At 34.8% G+C, this 15666-nt stretch overlaps 1 protein-coding gene and 1 non-coding gene across 2 annotated transcripts in view; both read right to left on the bottom strand.

The window, feature by feature from the left end:
• The window catches only part of Eif2b3 (eukaryotic translation initiation factor 2B subunit gamma), a 104751-nt gene that overhangs the window by 47203 nt on the left and 41882 nt on the right, over positions 1-15666 (bottom strand). The window contains exon 6 of the mRNA XM_048782694.1: positions 13867-13978. Coding sequence (XP_048638651.1) covers positions 13867-13978 — 112 coding nt within the window. The remainder of the gene's footprint in view (positions 1-13866; positions 13979-15666) is intronic.
• Positions 2337-2442, bottom strand: LOC125610457. Its single transcript, XR_007340475.1, has one exon. It is a non-coding gene; the product is annotated as a U6 spliceosomal RNA (small nuclear RNA).

Raw genomic sequence — 15666 nt, 5'->3', positions numbered from 1 at the left:
TCTTCATTCTCTCTCTAAGGGAGAAAACACATGAGGTATACATTCTATGATTGTCCTTTTCTTCTATAACCATTACAAAAGTAAGAAAAATTTAGAAGAGGTTTCTAGTTATCTTACATACAAAAAGTTTTTTTTCCAAGATAAGTCTGGCATTTGCCCAACTAAGATTGGCCCCTATCTTTGGAAATTCATTTTTTTTTTTTTAAAAAGGAGACAATGTATTCTCATATTTAAAAAATGAAAATCTGAATCTAATTAGCTTTTACCCACCATCTTACTGAGGCAGGAGGAGCACAATGTCCCCAGAGGACCATAGGAATGGAGGAATAACATTTTTATTACTCATTTATTCAGCCAGCTGCCCTACTACAACTACACACCACAGATCCTGAGTCACTGGGGTGTGAATTCTAAGAAGAACAGGGCAAAAATCTGTCAAAGCCTTTACTTTGACAGCACTCACATTACTACTATAAGAATATAGGAAATGTTCTTTTGATATGGAATAGCAATTGACCTTAGAGTTCTCTGACACCAGAGATAGTAAAAACCCACTTTTTTTTTTTTAATGTATCAGGAAGCCAAATATGATCTGAATTTATGAATACCTCTCTTGAGAATTCAGAGATTACTTGTAGTCCCAAACTTAAGCAACAACATTTTAAAAAATGTTATTCCACTTGCTTATTATTACTTCAAAAATCAACCATCTACCAAATTTGGTAGCAAACAAAAACTCTCATTTATTATGAGAACTATGGTTCTCCAAAAGCCTAACAGTCTGAAATATTTATGTAGTTTTTTCTAATTTGATCCAACTAATGGTATGTGTCTACTTTTCTTGATGATAGAACTGGTCCTATCTCTCTAGTATGCATAGAAGTTGTCTCAGGAAAGAAGTATGCTTTAAGCTCTTTTGGGGAATCCTTCAAAATTCTGGATATTGAAATCCTAAATGACTTATCAGTAGAATAAAGATGATTTAAAATAAATGCCAACTATAACTCACTGGGTAACTCAAATGTGATTTATCCATAGAACAGGATAACATTCAACAACAAAAAGAAATGTATTATCAGCATTGCCAAAAAAAGAAAAAAAAATCCAAATGTTCAATAATACTGATATGGTTAAGTAAACAACTGTGTATGTGTGCATGCACACATGCATATTTATGTCTGTAAATATATGTATACACACATATACATATAATACATCATCATATGAATAAATATATACATATGTATTCATATAACAGACTATTATGAAGCTATTGAAAATCATGTTAAAAAGAATAAGAGATATGAGGACTATGGTAGTTAGGATAATGATCCCTCAAAGATGTCCATATCCTAACCTCTGGAAACTGTAAATATGTTACCTTACATGACAAAAGGAACTTTGTCAATGTGATTAAGTATACTGAGATGAGGTGATTGCCCTAGATTTTCCTGTGGGACCAATGTAATCACAAGGGTCCTTATAAAAGGGAGATAGAATAGTCAACTGAGTATGTTTTAATATGTCATTTAATTCTCCAGAACCACACAGCCTGAAATGCTCAAAATGGAAACCATACTATGAGGCCTAACTATAACACCACAAATCTAGTAGACTGCTACTTGAATATACTAGACTAAGTTGGTCCTGGGAAGATAAGATGTTACCTGGACTAGCTGGAGCCTCACATTCCACTACAGACATGGCCTGCGGCCCAAAGAGAATAAGAAACAAAGATCCAAGTAGTTGTTTCAGGTGCTGGATCCAATTTCACAACTATGTCTATCATTCCTGGATAGCTAAAAAGTCCCTCAGATTCTGATAGACAAGTATCAGGACACTGCTGGGCCATAAATCCTAAAATGAATAGTATAGCAGTTTTCTAGCTTGGTACATTAGAATCGTCTTTTTTTAAAAAGGAGTTTTTTAAAAAACATGTAAGGATCCAGCTTAACATGACTACAGCTATTTTAGTCATAGCCACCATTCTGCCTGCCAGGTAACCCTGGCACGTATCTCAATCCCTATAAAACAAAGTTGTTAACATAATTATCTGAATTTGTGTATAATACCCACAACCACCCTCTTTCTTTCTTTTTTTTTTTTGGGAGGGGGGTGTATGTAGGATTGAACTCAGGGTTATTTTTCCACTGAGCTACATCCCCAGACTTGTTTATTTTTTATTTTGAGGCAGGGTCTCACTAAGTTGCTTAGGGCCTTGATAAATTGCTGAGGCCAGCCTCGAATTTGCTATCCTCCTGCCTCAGTCTCAGGGTGCTGGGATTACAAGCCTGTGCCACCATGTCTAGCTTTAAAACAACAACAACAAAAACCAAAACAAAATGAAATGCTTCACAAATTTGCATGTCATCCTTGTGAAGATGCCATGCTAATCTCTGTATTGTTCCAATTTTAGCATACATGTGCTGCTGAAGTGAGCACTCAGGCTGTTTGTTTCTTAACTCATTTTGGACATGTTAGCAGTTTTGGGAAAAGGCCAGTCTGGTTGGCTGCAGCTCACCTTTATTTAGTTTAGTGCATAAACTTCTACTGCCTTGGGATGAAGGTATCCTTCAGTCCTGCTACCACCCAAGACATGTTTCTGTCTGTAAGTCCCTAATAAATTATGCTTTGTGCAATCCTGGATCTTTCTGCATTTTTCTTCAGGCTTAGGTTTCTTCTGATTTTGGCAGCCAGCTCTCATACACCTGCATTGAGTTTTTCTGAAATAAAATGCTGATCCTGTGCCAACCGAATTAAATGAAAATCTCTATGGGTAGGATCCAGTCATCAATATTTTTTAAAATGCTCCCCAGGTTGACAAGTATTGGTCTCATGAGAAAGGAGAAGAAGAAATCAATGCTTATAGTGGTGAGAGGCTGGAAAGGTTCTGATTGAATGGATGGTACACTTTTTATACTATGATCAGTTAGGAGTTATAAGAGACATCAACATTATAGATAGTATTCATCACAGTTTTCATACATGCAAAGACCAATGCAACAAATTTGCTTTCATGGGAAGAAAACAACTACCCAGAACAGTTTAATTCTAGAATTAAACTATGAATGATCACTTCAAGAGTGAGAAAATTTGCTTCACAAGGCAGTGGCAAACCACAGGGAAAACCATGTCATTATGTGTTGAAGTTTGGATTCTCCAGAATTACACATGTTTAGTAGGGATTAACATCTGTGAAAAGAAGGAGAGAAAGTAGAATTGTGGCAAGAAAAAGACTGAAACAGATGCAGGTTCCACAAAGCTTCAGCCACCCTGGCAGGTAATTCTGAAGCAAGTGTTGCCTCTCAAAGTGGATTTAGTAAGGCAGAGCAAGACTTCAGACAACGTGCCTTTCTGCAGGTGAGATAAATCCGGAAGTTGGTGACAGCTAGAAGCTGAGCAGCTAGTCCTTCTTTGAAGGGGGATCTTGGCAGCATCTCTCTATCACATAGCAATATAGCAGTGGACAGGTTGATAAGAGGTAGCTTTTTCTGAAGAATTAATTTTAATCCAGGCCTTTCTCTAGGAATACAGGGAAGAAGAATTATGGGACTATTTGTTGCCAATATTGAAACAATAAAAGTCCTTGAAGTTTAATAAGACCAAAAGATGACTATCTATAGCTTTAATATTTTGAATGGAGCTGGTAATTTGTCCAAGATCTCAATAAAAGCATTGTGCTGAGGCAGGATACATCCCAAATATAGCCACATGACTTCCTACTTCTGAACTGTATGGGAAGCAACTGAGGCTGAAAACAATGGTGTCAGACCTTTTTCCCCCGAAGATGTGGTTCAGCTTCAGTGTTTCCAAGAAATTTTAATTCAAAGTCTACAGATTTAGAATCTTATTAGTCATCTATTACTAAATAACATGTTACCTCAAACAAGGAGGCTTAAAACAACAAACAATATCTCACAATTTAGGTGCTTCAGGAATCTGGGAGTGGTTTAGTTGGGTGATTCTGACTCAGGACCTCTCATTAAGCTGCATTCAAGCTGTTGTTTGGAGCAACAGTCATCTTGAGATTTCATAGGAAGAGACTCTGTTTTCATCATGGCTGCTGACAGGTCTGAGAATATCCACTTCATTTATGGGGTTGCCAGCCTCCACTCACGGCTGTCTCTACAGTCTGACTAGAACCTTATGTCAATGGCAGCTAGCTTTCCCCTCCCTAAAGCTGAGTTATGACCCAGTTATGAGAAAGTTATGACTTTCTCAGAGAAAAGAGTGGGTGAGAGTGTCAGTGGGCACCAAAGACAGAAATTGCAGTCTTTTTATAACCTGATTTTGGAAGTAACATACCATTACTTCTGCCATAGTCTTAACAAATTACTAATTCCAGCTCTATCTCTTGAGGGGAGATGATTCAAAGACATTTATAAATGTATCTTTAAAACACCTATAGAAATTTAATGGAATGAAAGGTCCAGAATTCAGTTAGTTTTGCTTCTGCTATTGAGTAAGGAAGAAATGAATAATTCAATGAAAGTCATTACCCATATCCACTGCAGAATGCTTTCTGAGCAGCCTGGCTTCATTCAGCAAGAGCAAAGACCCTCCCCAGCTGGACTCCTCCCCAGTAGGCATTTGTGCCATGGCTACTAAACTAGGAAAGGCCACTTTCCAAAAGAAAGAACAATGTGTTAACCCACTTGACTATATTCTTCAGGTTTTCGCTTGTTTTTGAGACTTTTAAAATTAGGGAAAATTTTTAAAATACAGAAAAACATATAGAAAAAATAATCATACATACTTATACTTTCCAAAATTAATTCTTACTACCTCAGAATTAACAATTCTAGTTTTTTAAAACACCATTTGTTTTATGAAAAAAGATGCAGTTAATCTTACAGAACTCAAAGCCTACTTTAGAAAATGACTAACAGTTAAAATAAAGTCATCCTAAATCTTATTTCTCGGGAGTAACAATCATTAAAGACACTTCTCTATGTATATATACACAAATAGACATACCAGTATAAAAACAGGATTATACTACTGAGTCTATTTTTAAAATAAAAAGTACTTGATCAATCAATAAATATATGAAAAAACGTTCAATATCACTAGCAATTAGAGAGCTGCAAATTAAAACTACAGTGAGATTTCATCTCACCCCAGTCAGAAGAGCAATTATCAAGAATATAAATAAAAGTAAATGTTGGCAAGGATGTGGGGAAACAGGTACACTCATACATTGCTGGTGCAAATTGGTGCAACCAGTCTAGAAAGCAGTATGGAGATTCCTCAGAAAACCTAGAATGGAACCACCATTTGACCCAGTTATTCCACTCCTTGGCATATACCCAAAAGACTTAAAATCAACATACTATTGTAATACAGCCACATCGATGTTTACAGCAGCTCAATTCCCAATAGCTAAATTATGGAACCAGGTGTCCTTCAACACATGAATGCATAAAGAAAATGTGGTATATAAACATAATGGAATTTTACTCAACCATAAAAAGAATGGCTTTATGACTTTTGCCAGCAAATAGATAAAACTGGAGACTATCATGCTAACTGAAATAAGCCAATCCCCCCAAACCAAAGGCTGAATGTTCTCTCTGACACGCAGATGCAGAGGTGGGGAGAGAAAGGTTTGGATAGGGTGGAGTGGGGGGAAGGGAGCAAGGATGGGAATGGGAAAGACTGCAGAATGACTCAGACATGACTTTCCTATGTTCATATATGAATGCACGACCTGTGTCTTAACTCCATCATGTACAACCACAAAAATGGGAATTTATACCCCATGTATATATGATATGTCAAAATACATTCTACTGTTATGTATAACTAAAAATAACAAATAAAAAAATAAAATGAAAAGTGCTGGGGCTGGGGTTGTGGCTCAGTCGTAGACTGCTCACCTAGCATGTGCAAGGCCCTGGGTTGGATCCTCAGTACCACATATAAATAAATAAAATAAAGGTATTGTGTCCAACTACAACTAAAAAAATAAATATTTTTGAAAAGAATTTTTAAAAAAATGTTATATTTTACTTGTACTTAACAGAAGAAAAAAGAAGTTAAAATGAAAGAACAGTAAGGCACAGTGGCACACACCTGTAGCCCTAGTGACATGGGAGGCTGAGATAGGAGAATCAGAAGTTCAAAACCAGCCTTGGCAACTTAGCAAGGCCCTAAGCAACTTAGGGAGACTCTGTCTCAAAAAAGGACTACAGATGTTGCCCAGTGGTTAATTGCCCCTGGGTTCAATCCCTGGCACCAAAATCAAACCAACAAAAAACTCCCCAAAAGTTAGAGTTATTATGTTTTATTTAAAGTTTTTTCATTTTTTTTTAACTTCCTTATTATAAAAAAGAAGCTATTATCACATAGACATGTTTCTTTTTTCTTTACTCTAACTGCCTGATTTTTGGCAGTTTTATTTTTATGATGTTTAGGTTTATGATATCTGAATTATATTCTATAGCCACAATTCCTATAGTTGTATCAGTTCTGTATATAAATGGATTAAATGCTGATGCCCATAGCTCCTCTGAATTAAATGTATTTTTATTCAATTCTTGGTTGCTTTTACTATCAATAAGTTTTTCTTTAAGAAGGGCTCATAGGTGATACATCTTTTGAGTTCTTTTATGTTTGAGTATGTCTTCTTGCTGCTTTTATATTTGAATGATATCTTTATTTGTTTATACTATTCCCGAGTTTCACTCTCTTTTCCCAAGAACTGTGTAGATATTATTTGTCAGGTACTGAATCCTGTGTAAACCTAATTTTTCCTAATTTCCATATAAGGTTTTGCCTCTGGATGCTTGAAAAATTTTCTTTTTCCCTGAAGCTTAATAAATTTATTTAATCTGGCCAAATTTCATTGGAACAAAGTGTAATCTGTAGAACAAAGTGAAATCTGAAGATTTTATGAATGAGATCCTAGGTTTAATCTTTAACACTAAATAAATAAAATCTGAGTACCCTTTTTAAAAATATATATTTTTAAATTATACATGGACACATATCTTTATTTATTTATTTTTATGTGGTGCTGAGGCTCGAACCCAGTGCTTCACATGTGCGAGGTAAGCACTCTACCTTCGAAGGTGCTTATCAATAATTTAATTCCAAGCAAGTCTCTAAATACTCAAAACTCCTCTTAAGTGTTGAGATACAAGCTGGCTGCAGTGGTTAGAAAGCTTTAGGAATAATTTCTTCAACCCAAGCCCAAATCTGAATATCTTTATTTGATTCAGGATATTTTATCATTTTCTTTTAAAAATTAAAATTAAAGTTATCTATGCACATAAAGAGGTGAATAATTTTTTAAAAACTTTTTAAAATTGTTGATGAACCTTTATTTTATTCATTGATTTATATGCAGTGCTGAGAATTGAAACCAGTGTTTCACACATGCAAGGCAAGTATTCTATCACTGAGCCACAACTCCAGCCCATAAAACTTTTAATAAATAAGTTCAGGTGTTTATTTCTTCTTCTACACATTTTCTGTTTCCCTGAAACACTCACTTTCAATTCTTTTAGTAGACCAGTTTAGCATTTATACCTCTCATTCACGTTCTTATATTAGTGTTTCTTGGGTTTTCCACTTCAGAAATTATCTGGTGAATTCCCACTGTAGAAGATATGATTTCACTTTTTTTAATCACCAATGCTACCATACACTACCACACTTCCTATACTTTCTACCTTCCCAATATAATTGGCTTCATATTTTGGTTATAATGGCATGTTTCTAATGCTTAAGTTATTAGGACTTCAGTTCTAGATACTATAGAAGAATGAGATTTATCTGTTTTCTTCAGTCATGCCTCCAACATGCTATACCCGGTCATCATTCCAAAGTGAACACATCATAATTTTTGTAAGACTGAGTTAGTGATTACATTATTATGTACATATAAACGTTAAGTGGTAGGTGAATCATTCACAATCAATGATTAGTTCTTCCCCTGAATTTTTGTTATTTGCCTTGGTGTTAATAATTGCCTTGTTATTTTTTATTTTTCAAAGGTGTGTATCAATAGTTTAATTCCAAGAAAATCACTAAATACCCAAAACTCCTCTTAAATGTGATATAAGCTGGCTGCAGTGGCACATGCCTGTAATCCCAGTGACTTGGGAGACTGAAGCAGGAAGACTGCAAGTTGAAGTCAGCCTTGGCAACTTAGCAAGACCTTATCTCAAAATAAAATATCAATAAAAAGGGTTGGGGATGTAGCCCAGTGGTAGAGCACTCCTAAGTCCGATCCCTAGTGCCACCGCCAAAAGTTGAGATACATCAGGTATTCTGTCATTTTTATCATAAGACCCATCTATGATCATCTTGAAGAAATTATTCCTGAAACTTTCTAACCTATTCTAATCTGGTTTGGTTGCCATTACAATGGGTATATAACGTGTTATTATGGAACCTCCCTTCATCATCATCTTGGGGATTCATCTTTTTCCTATATGGGTTGCCCTTTTCCCTATATTGTGCCTTTTCCTTAATTTATATCAGGACTTGGTGTTATACAGACTATTAAGAACTCTTAGAAAACAGATGTATGGAAAACAAATGTCTGAAAAATTCTTAATTTGATTCTCATTCATGATTGATAGTTTCACTAGATGAGATTAAAAATTTTTTAAAGATATTTCTCCATTTTTAAAATTTTGTTTCTGGTGTTGCTATTATGAAATTCAAAAACCATTTTAATATCATTGTGTATGATATCCCCCTTCTCTTTGGGAGTTTGCAGGATCTTTGTTATAAGAATTATAAAATTTCACAATGACAGTCTTGGCATGTTTCTTTTCATACTTTTTGCTGGCACTATTTCCTTTAAGTCTAGAAATCCAGTTCCTTTCATTCTAAGAAGAAAAAAAATTTTAAAAATCTTTTGTTGTAGATGGACACAATACATTTATTTTATTTATTTATTTAGTACTGAGGATTGAACCCAGTGCCTCACAAATGCTAGACAAGCGCTCTACAACGGCACTACAACCCTAGCCCTGCAAAAAATTTTTATTGATGATTTCTTTCCCCTGCATTTCTCTGTTCTCTTTTTCTCGAACTCCATATTAGGAATATGTGACATCTTTGGCTGCTCTTTTAATTGTCCTATCATTTATCATTTTACATTAATGTGCTACAGAAAATTTTTCAAAAAATTTCTTCCAACCATTCTGTTGAATTTTTAATTTAAGTATCAACATTTGTTTATTCTGTAAATGTTCTTTTAAAAATACAGCATTTTGCTGGGTGCGATACGCACATCTGTAATAGCAGTTTGGGAGGCTGAAGCAGGAGGATCCTGTTTGAAACCAGCCTCAGCAACTCAGTGAGACCCTGTCTCAAAATTAAAAAATAAAAGGGAATGTGGATGTAGTTCAGTGTTGAAGCACCCCTGGGATCAATTCCCAGTACCTCCACCCCACCAAAAAAAATAAAACTAAACTAAAAATCTCAGCATTTTGCTTTGCTTTGGGGTTTACATATGTAATATTCTCTTTTATCTCTCAATGAAGGCAAAGATTTTTTGTTTGTCCACTGCTGAGTCCCTAGGTCCTTGAACCCAAATATTTGTTAAATAAATAAATAAATCTTCCTGAGGATACTCATGTTACCTTTTCTAAAGTTTTCTTTGTATAATTTGTTTCCTGTGAGTTGATTTTTTCTTGTTTTATTTATTTATTTATTTTTTTCCTATTTATTTGTTCTGGCCTCCGAACTAGTAATTCTTGGTTTTCTATTCTAAATTTGAGAGTGTCACAATAAACATCTGATTGGGAGCACTGAACATGTGATAGGGCCTGTCGACTTTGAAACTGAATATAGGGATTTTTTTCCCTGATAAAATAAAAAATAAATAAAAATAAAAACATTTTATTTCTTACATACATGACAATAGTGGAGTGCATTACATTCATAATTATCCATTCACAGCACAATTTTTCGTAACTCTGTATATAGAGTATGTTCACGCCAAATTATGCCATTATAATATAAGAATATTTTTGAGGAACTCCTTGATGTTCATCTTTAGGTCTTTCCTCTTGAACTATCAGTTATCACAGAGAAGAATCCTCAAATATCCTTGCTTCATGGATGTGGGCCTAGCTGCCAGTTTTTAGAAGCCAAGTGGAAGAAGGAAATTGAGGACCTTCATACATTTCTTACATTTCATTTTCTACCTGTTCCCTCCAACCTCATCTATTTTTGGTGCCCCATTCCTGTGACTTTCTAGTCTTCCCTCTTTCTTCTAAAATTTGTTATCTTCATTTTCCTTTTCTTTAGCCTTCTGGATTTATACCTTTCTAAAAATCCCTTTATTGTTATTTTAGTGGGGTTTCAGAAGTCATCTTATTTATCTAGTTCTTATATCTTTATTTTATGTTAAAATCATTACCTTACAAGAAGTCTTTATATCTTTGAATACATGTTTGGGTCACAGTCTCGTTCTCTATTTCAGAAATATTAATTATATTGAATCATCTTTGCCTTTCATTTCTATTAGATTCTAATTTATTTAACCATGTTCTTCTCTCTATTTTTCTCTTTCTCCTCCCTTTCTCTATCACTTTTTTCTTTCTTTCTTTCTAGGCAAGTGCTCCACCACTGAGTGACAGACACTCCCGAGCCCAATCATTTTCTTTTTTATCTAAATCACTGAATATCTCAAACTATTCCTCTGTGTCAGTAATTTAATTTTCAGCAATGTCTATTCTGTTCTTTGCTGTCTTTATAATTATTTAATTAATTTTGTAACTAAGTTATTTGGTCCTCAATAATTTCCATTTTAGTTCTATGATGTCCTTTTTTATTAATCTTAATTTGTTGTTTTATCCTTACATCACTGAATTCTTATTTATTCAATTCATTGTTTAATTATTTATTTTATAGTTGTAAGGAAAATTTTCTATTTCTCAAATTGTGTGTATGTGTTTTTTTTAATATAGTTTTTTCAAGGCATTATTCATCTTCCCTTTCTTTTCTCAAACCTGAGTAGCTAATATTATAGGCATGAGCCACCATACCCAGCTACAAGGTACTTTCTTTCCTTTTATTTTATTTGCTCTCCATGTTTGTATAGTTGACGTGCTAATTCTTTTGGTCTTTTTCATGATTAAATCATGGTTCTGGCCAGAATTTCATTTGTTTTGATATAATATAGATGAATTTTTATTTCTGACCCTCCTGTATCTGAGACCAGGTACTACTATATGAGTGCTGGCTATTTTATATTCTATATATTTTTCTATGACTTTGGAAATGATGTTGGAAGGGCAAGGAAGGATATTAAAAAAAGACATAGCTAAGATACTGTTAAGTCTTTGTTAGAAAATTGCTCTTTCCTGAGAGTTTGTTAAAGGTTCTTGGTTCCTGCCATATAATTATGGGGCATATTCCATCCCCATGTAGGGAAATTCTGTCTGTCTGTATTTTTGCATCCATTTGTTTTTCAGGCTTAAATATTTCCTTTTGTTCAAGTTCAGTTTCATGGCTCACTTTCCCTTCTTAATCATTTATTTCCCAGTAGCTGCCCCTACTGATTCATAGCAAAGATAAAGGCAAATTTTATTTTATTAAAAAAAATTTTTTTAGTTCAACATGGACACAGTACCTTTTTTTAACTTATTTATTTATTTTATGTGGTGCTGAGGATTGAACCCAGTGCCTCACATGTGCAAGGCAAGCGCTCTACCACTGAGCCACAACCTCAGCCCCAAAGTTTATTTCTTTGTAGATTTGGGTATTTTAACGAGAATTTGCAGGATTTCATCATCATATCAATATGGCTTCTGGCGTGGAAATGGGAGCCTACTTTTATTCTTCCTATGTTCCTCACCAGAATCTTGTTTCTTTCCTTGGCTACCAGTTTTTAAACTTTATTACTTTAATTATCCTACTTCCTTTGCTGATCTTGAAACTTCAGATGCTTTTTATTTCTATTTTTTTTAAATATTTTTTTAGTTGTAGTTGGACACAATATCTTTATTTATTTTTTATATTATGTGGTGCTGAGGATTGAACCCAGCATCTCACACGTGTGAGGCAGGCGCTCTATCAATGAGCTACAGCCCCAGCCCTCTATTTGTAATTTTCTAATTAGAAACTAGTGGTAGGAAGTTCTGTGATATAGTTTGAATAGCTATTTTAATCCAGAAGTGATTGTATGGTATTTTTCAATAGCTGTTTACTTATTTAGAAATTATAATAATAAGTCAGGTGTGGTGCCACAGGCCTATAATCCCAGCGGCTCAGGAGGCTGAAACAAGTGGATCACAAGTTCAAAGTTAGCCTCAGCAAAAACGAGGTGGTAAGCAACTCAGTGTGACCTTGTCTCTAAATAAAATCCAAAAGAGGACTGGGGATGTGGCTCATGATTAAGTGCCCCTGAGTTCAATTCCTGGTACATCCCCCAAAACATATATTAAAATAATAATAATGTGTACTGTTTTTGGTCACTTACTAGGTAAGAGGCATTAAGCTAATTAATTTATATGTATTACCTTATTTATTCCCCACAATACTCCTATTATTATCAGTCTCATTTTATAGATGAGACAATGAAGGTGCCAATATAGAACTTTTATCCTTCAATGTAACAACCTAACTGAAGCCAGATTTTAGCTTGATTTCATTAAACAATAGATTCTGAAATATCTCTCCTATTGTGCTGAATAGCAAAGGCAAAAAGTAAGGTATTTTTTTTTCCCAATTTACTCCTCTCATATTCATTTTACCCAGGTTTCAAACATTCATTAAACATTTCGATATACTAGCATTAGGCAGAAAGTTCCATGCTAGAAAAGCAATCAGTGAATGCTAACTGAAGAAAATGTGACTGGGTTGACTATGTATATTAAAGGAGATATCTCAATGAGACAGTATTACATATCTAGTAAAATGGTTTCTATCATAAAAAGTGAAAATATCAAATACTGGCAAGGATATGAAGAAACTGGAACCCTTATGCATTATTGGTGGGACTGTTAAATGGTACAATTATTAAGGAAAATAGTATGGAAATTCTTCAAAAAATTAAAACTAGAACTACCATATGATCCAGCAATTCCACTTCTATGTATAAATCCAAAAGAACTGAAAGCAAGGTCTCAAAGAGATATCCACATATGCATGTTCATAGCAGCACTATACACAATAGCCCAGGAGTAGAAGTAACTCAAATGTTGAACGGATGAATAGATGAGCAACATGTGATATAGACATACAATGGAATATTAGCATTAAAAAAGAAGAAAATCCTGTCATATGGTATAACATAATGAATCCTGAGGATATTATGTGAAATAAGTCCATCACATAATGACAGACAATTACTTTATGATTTCATTTATATAAGGTATCTAAAGTAGTCAAGTTAATTGAAACAGAAAATAGAATGGTGGTTATAAGGGGCTTACGGAAAGGAGAGAAAAGGGGAGTTGTCTAATAAGATATGTTATGAAATCATATTTCCAAGATGAAAAAGCTCTGGAGATCTGTTTCCTAACAATGTGAATATACGTATTACTGTACTTGTCACTTAACAATGGTTAAGATGGTAAATTTTATGTTATGTGCTTTTTGCCAAATTTTTTTTAAAGGAGGTTCTAAAACACTATCAGAAAGACAGTCATGTTCTCTCCACAGCTGCTTTACCTTATTCCTACACAGGATTTGGCTCTACCTTGTCAGAAAAGACACAGGGAAAGTTTCATGCAGTGAAGAAAAGCCTTTATCCTGTCTCCTGGGGGAAAACATTCACATACTTTTGTCAATTTCACACAATATAATCTAGTTTTTATTCCATCTTTCCCATGGTGGGTGGTTGTATTTTGTTTTAAGACAAGGAGAACTGCCAAGAAGGAAATCTCGAGGGCTTACTTCTGCAGGATGGATCCCTTAATAACCAGCTCTTCATCCAAGTCTGCTTCATTAGCCATGAAGAGCAGCCTCTTTCCTGTGTTGTCCACTCCAATGAAGTCACGCTGCTCTACTAAATCATACAAAAGAGGAAAATCAAGTAAAGCCATTTACCCCATCTTCATTACTAAGTCAGGGGACAGGGTACCTAACTGTTCATATTGCTCATGGAACCAAATGAGAGACTGAGGTGAGAAAGGAGTTGTGATGACTGTCATGTAGCACATACCACACATGTTTAAAACACAAGCACTCAAAACACTTTTTATGTGTATTGCTCTAAAGGCCATTATCAGGTTAACTGGTAAAGTTTGAATAGGTATGTGGATTAAAGTATTGTACCAATGAAATTTCCTGTTTTAAGAGACTGTCCTTTGGTGGGAGTATTGGCAGGAATCAAGTGAATGTATTTAAGGCAAAGGAGAATCAGTCTCAACTTATTCTCAAATCATTCTGAAAAATAATTTTAGATATAATATATTGCCTATGTTTATCATGTATACTGAATATATATTATAAAGAGAGAGAACGATGAACAAATGTTAGTAGTTTGGGGAATCTGAGTAAAGAATATTATTTATACTATTCCTATAACCATTCTGTATTTGTAAATATGAAATTATTTCAAAAATAAAAAGTTAAGGGGAGGGTTGGGGGTGTAGATCAGTAGTAGAGTGCTAGCATGCAGGGGCCCTGGGTTTGAGCTCTAGCATTTAAAAAGGGTAGGGTGCAGTCAAGTAAGTAGATGACTCACAAACCTACTACATGGCACAGAACATACAGCAAGGAATTTTCTCTTTCAAATAATAACCTTAGATCATAATGAAAATTGTGAAACTGAACAGACCGGGGATTGAACAGTACTAAGCCCTAAACCAGAGGTGATCTACCACTGAGTCACATCCCCAGCTCTCCACTTTTTAAAAAAATTTTGAGATAGGATTTTGCTAAATTGCCCAGGATGGCCTTGAATTTGTGAACTTCCAGCCTCACACTCCTAAAGAGCTGGGATTATAGGCCATGCCTTGCTAGATAGTAAATACAAAAATTGTGTGTGTGTGTGTGTGTGTGTGTGTGTATGTTGGGGGGGTGCTGGGGATTGACCCCAGGACCTTGTGCATGTGAGGCAAGCATTCTATCAACTAAGCTATATCCCCAGCCCCAAATAAAATATTTAAGTTAAAAAAATTACCAGGCATGGTGGCACACACCTGTAATCCCAATGGTTTAAGAGGCTGAGGCAGAAGGATCATGAGTTCAAAGTCAGCCTCAGCAACTTAGTGAGGCCCAAAGCAACTCAGCGAGCCCTGTCTAAATAAAATATAAAAAAGGCTGGGAATGTGGTTCAGGGGTTGAGCCCCCTGGATTCAATTACTGGTTCAAGAAAAGGGGAAAAAAAGTTAAACAAAATACATGCTCTCATTTGATCCTCAAAATAAACAAAGCAATGCTTTAACATTTGTTTTTTGTTTTTTTTTTTACAAAGCTGAAATTGAAAATTAAGTTCTAGGAAAGATGTTATCTATAAAGATGAATTTGCTTTTTAAAAAATTCATTTATTTACTTGTTCTAATTAGTCATACATGACAACAGAATGCATTTTGATTCATAGTACACAAATGGAGCACAGTTTTTCATGTCTCTGGTTGTACACGAAGTAGAGTCACACCATTCGTGTCCTCATACACGTACCTAGGGTAACAATGTCTATTTCATTCCACTATCTTTTCTACCTCCATGCCCCCTTCCTTTCCCCTCCAT

This window comes from Marmota marmota, unplaced genomic scaffold, assembly GCF_001458135.2.
Source record: "Marmota marmota marmota unplaced genomic scaffold, marMar, whole genome shotgun sequence".
Classification (NCBI taxonomy): Eukaryota; Metazoa; Chordata; class Mammalia; order Rodentia; family Sciuridae; genus Marmota; species Marmota marmota.
This window is presented reverse-complemented; position numbering and strand designations above follow the sequence as displayed.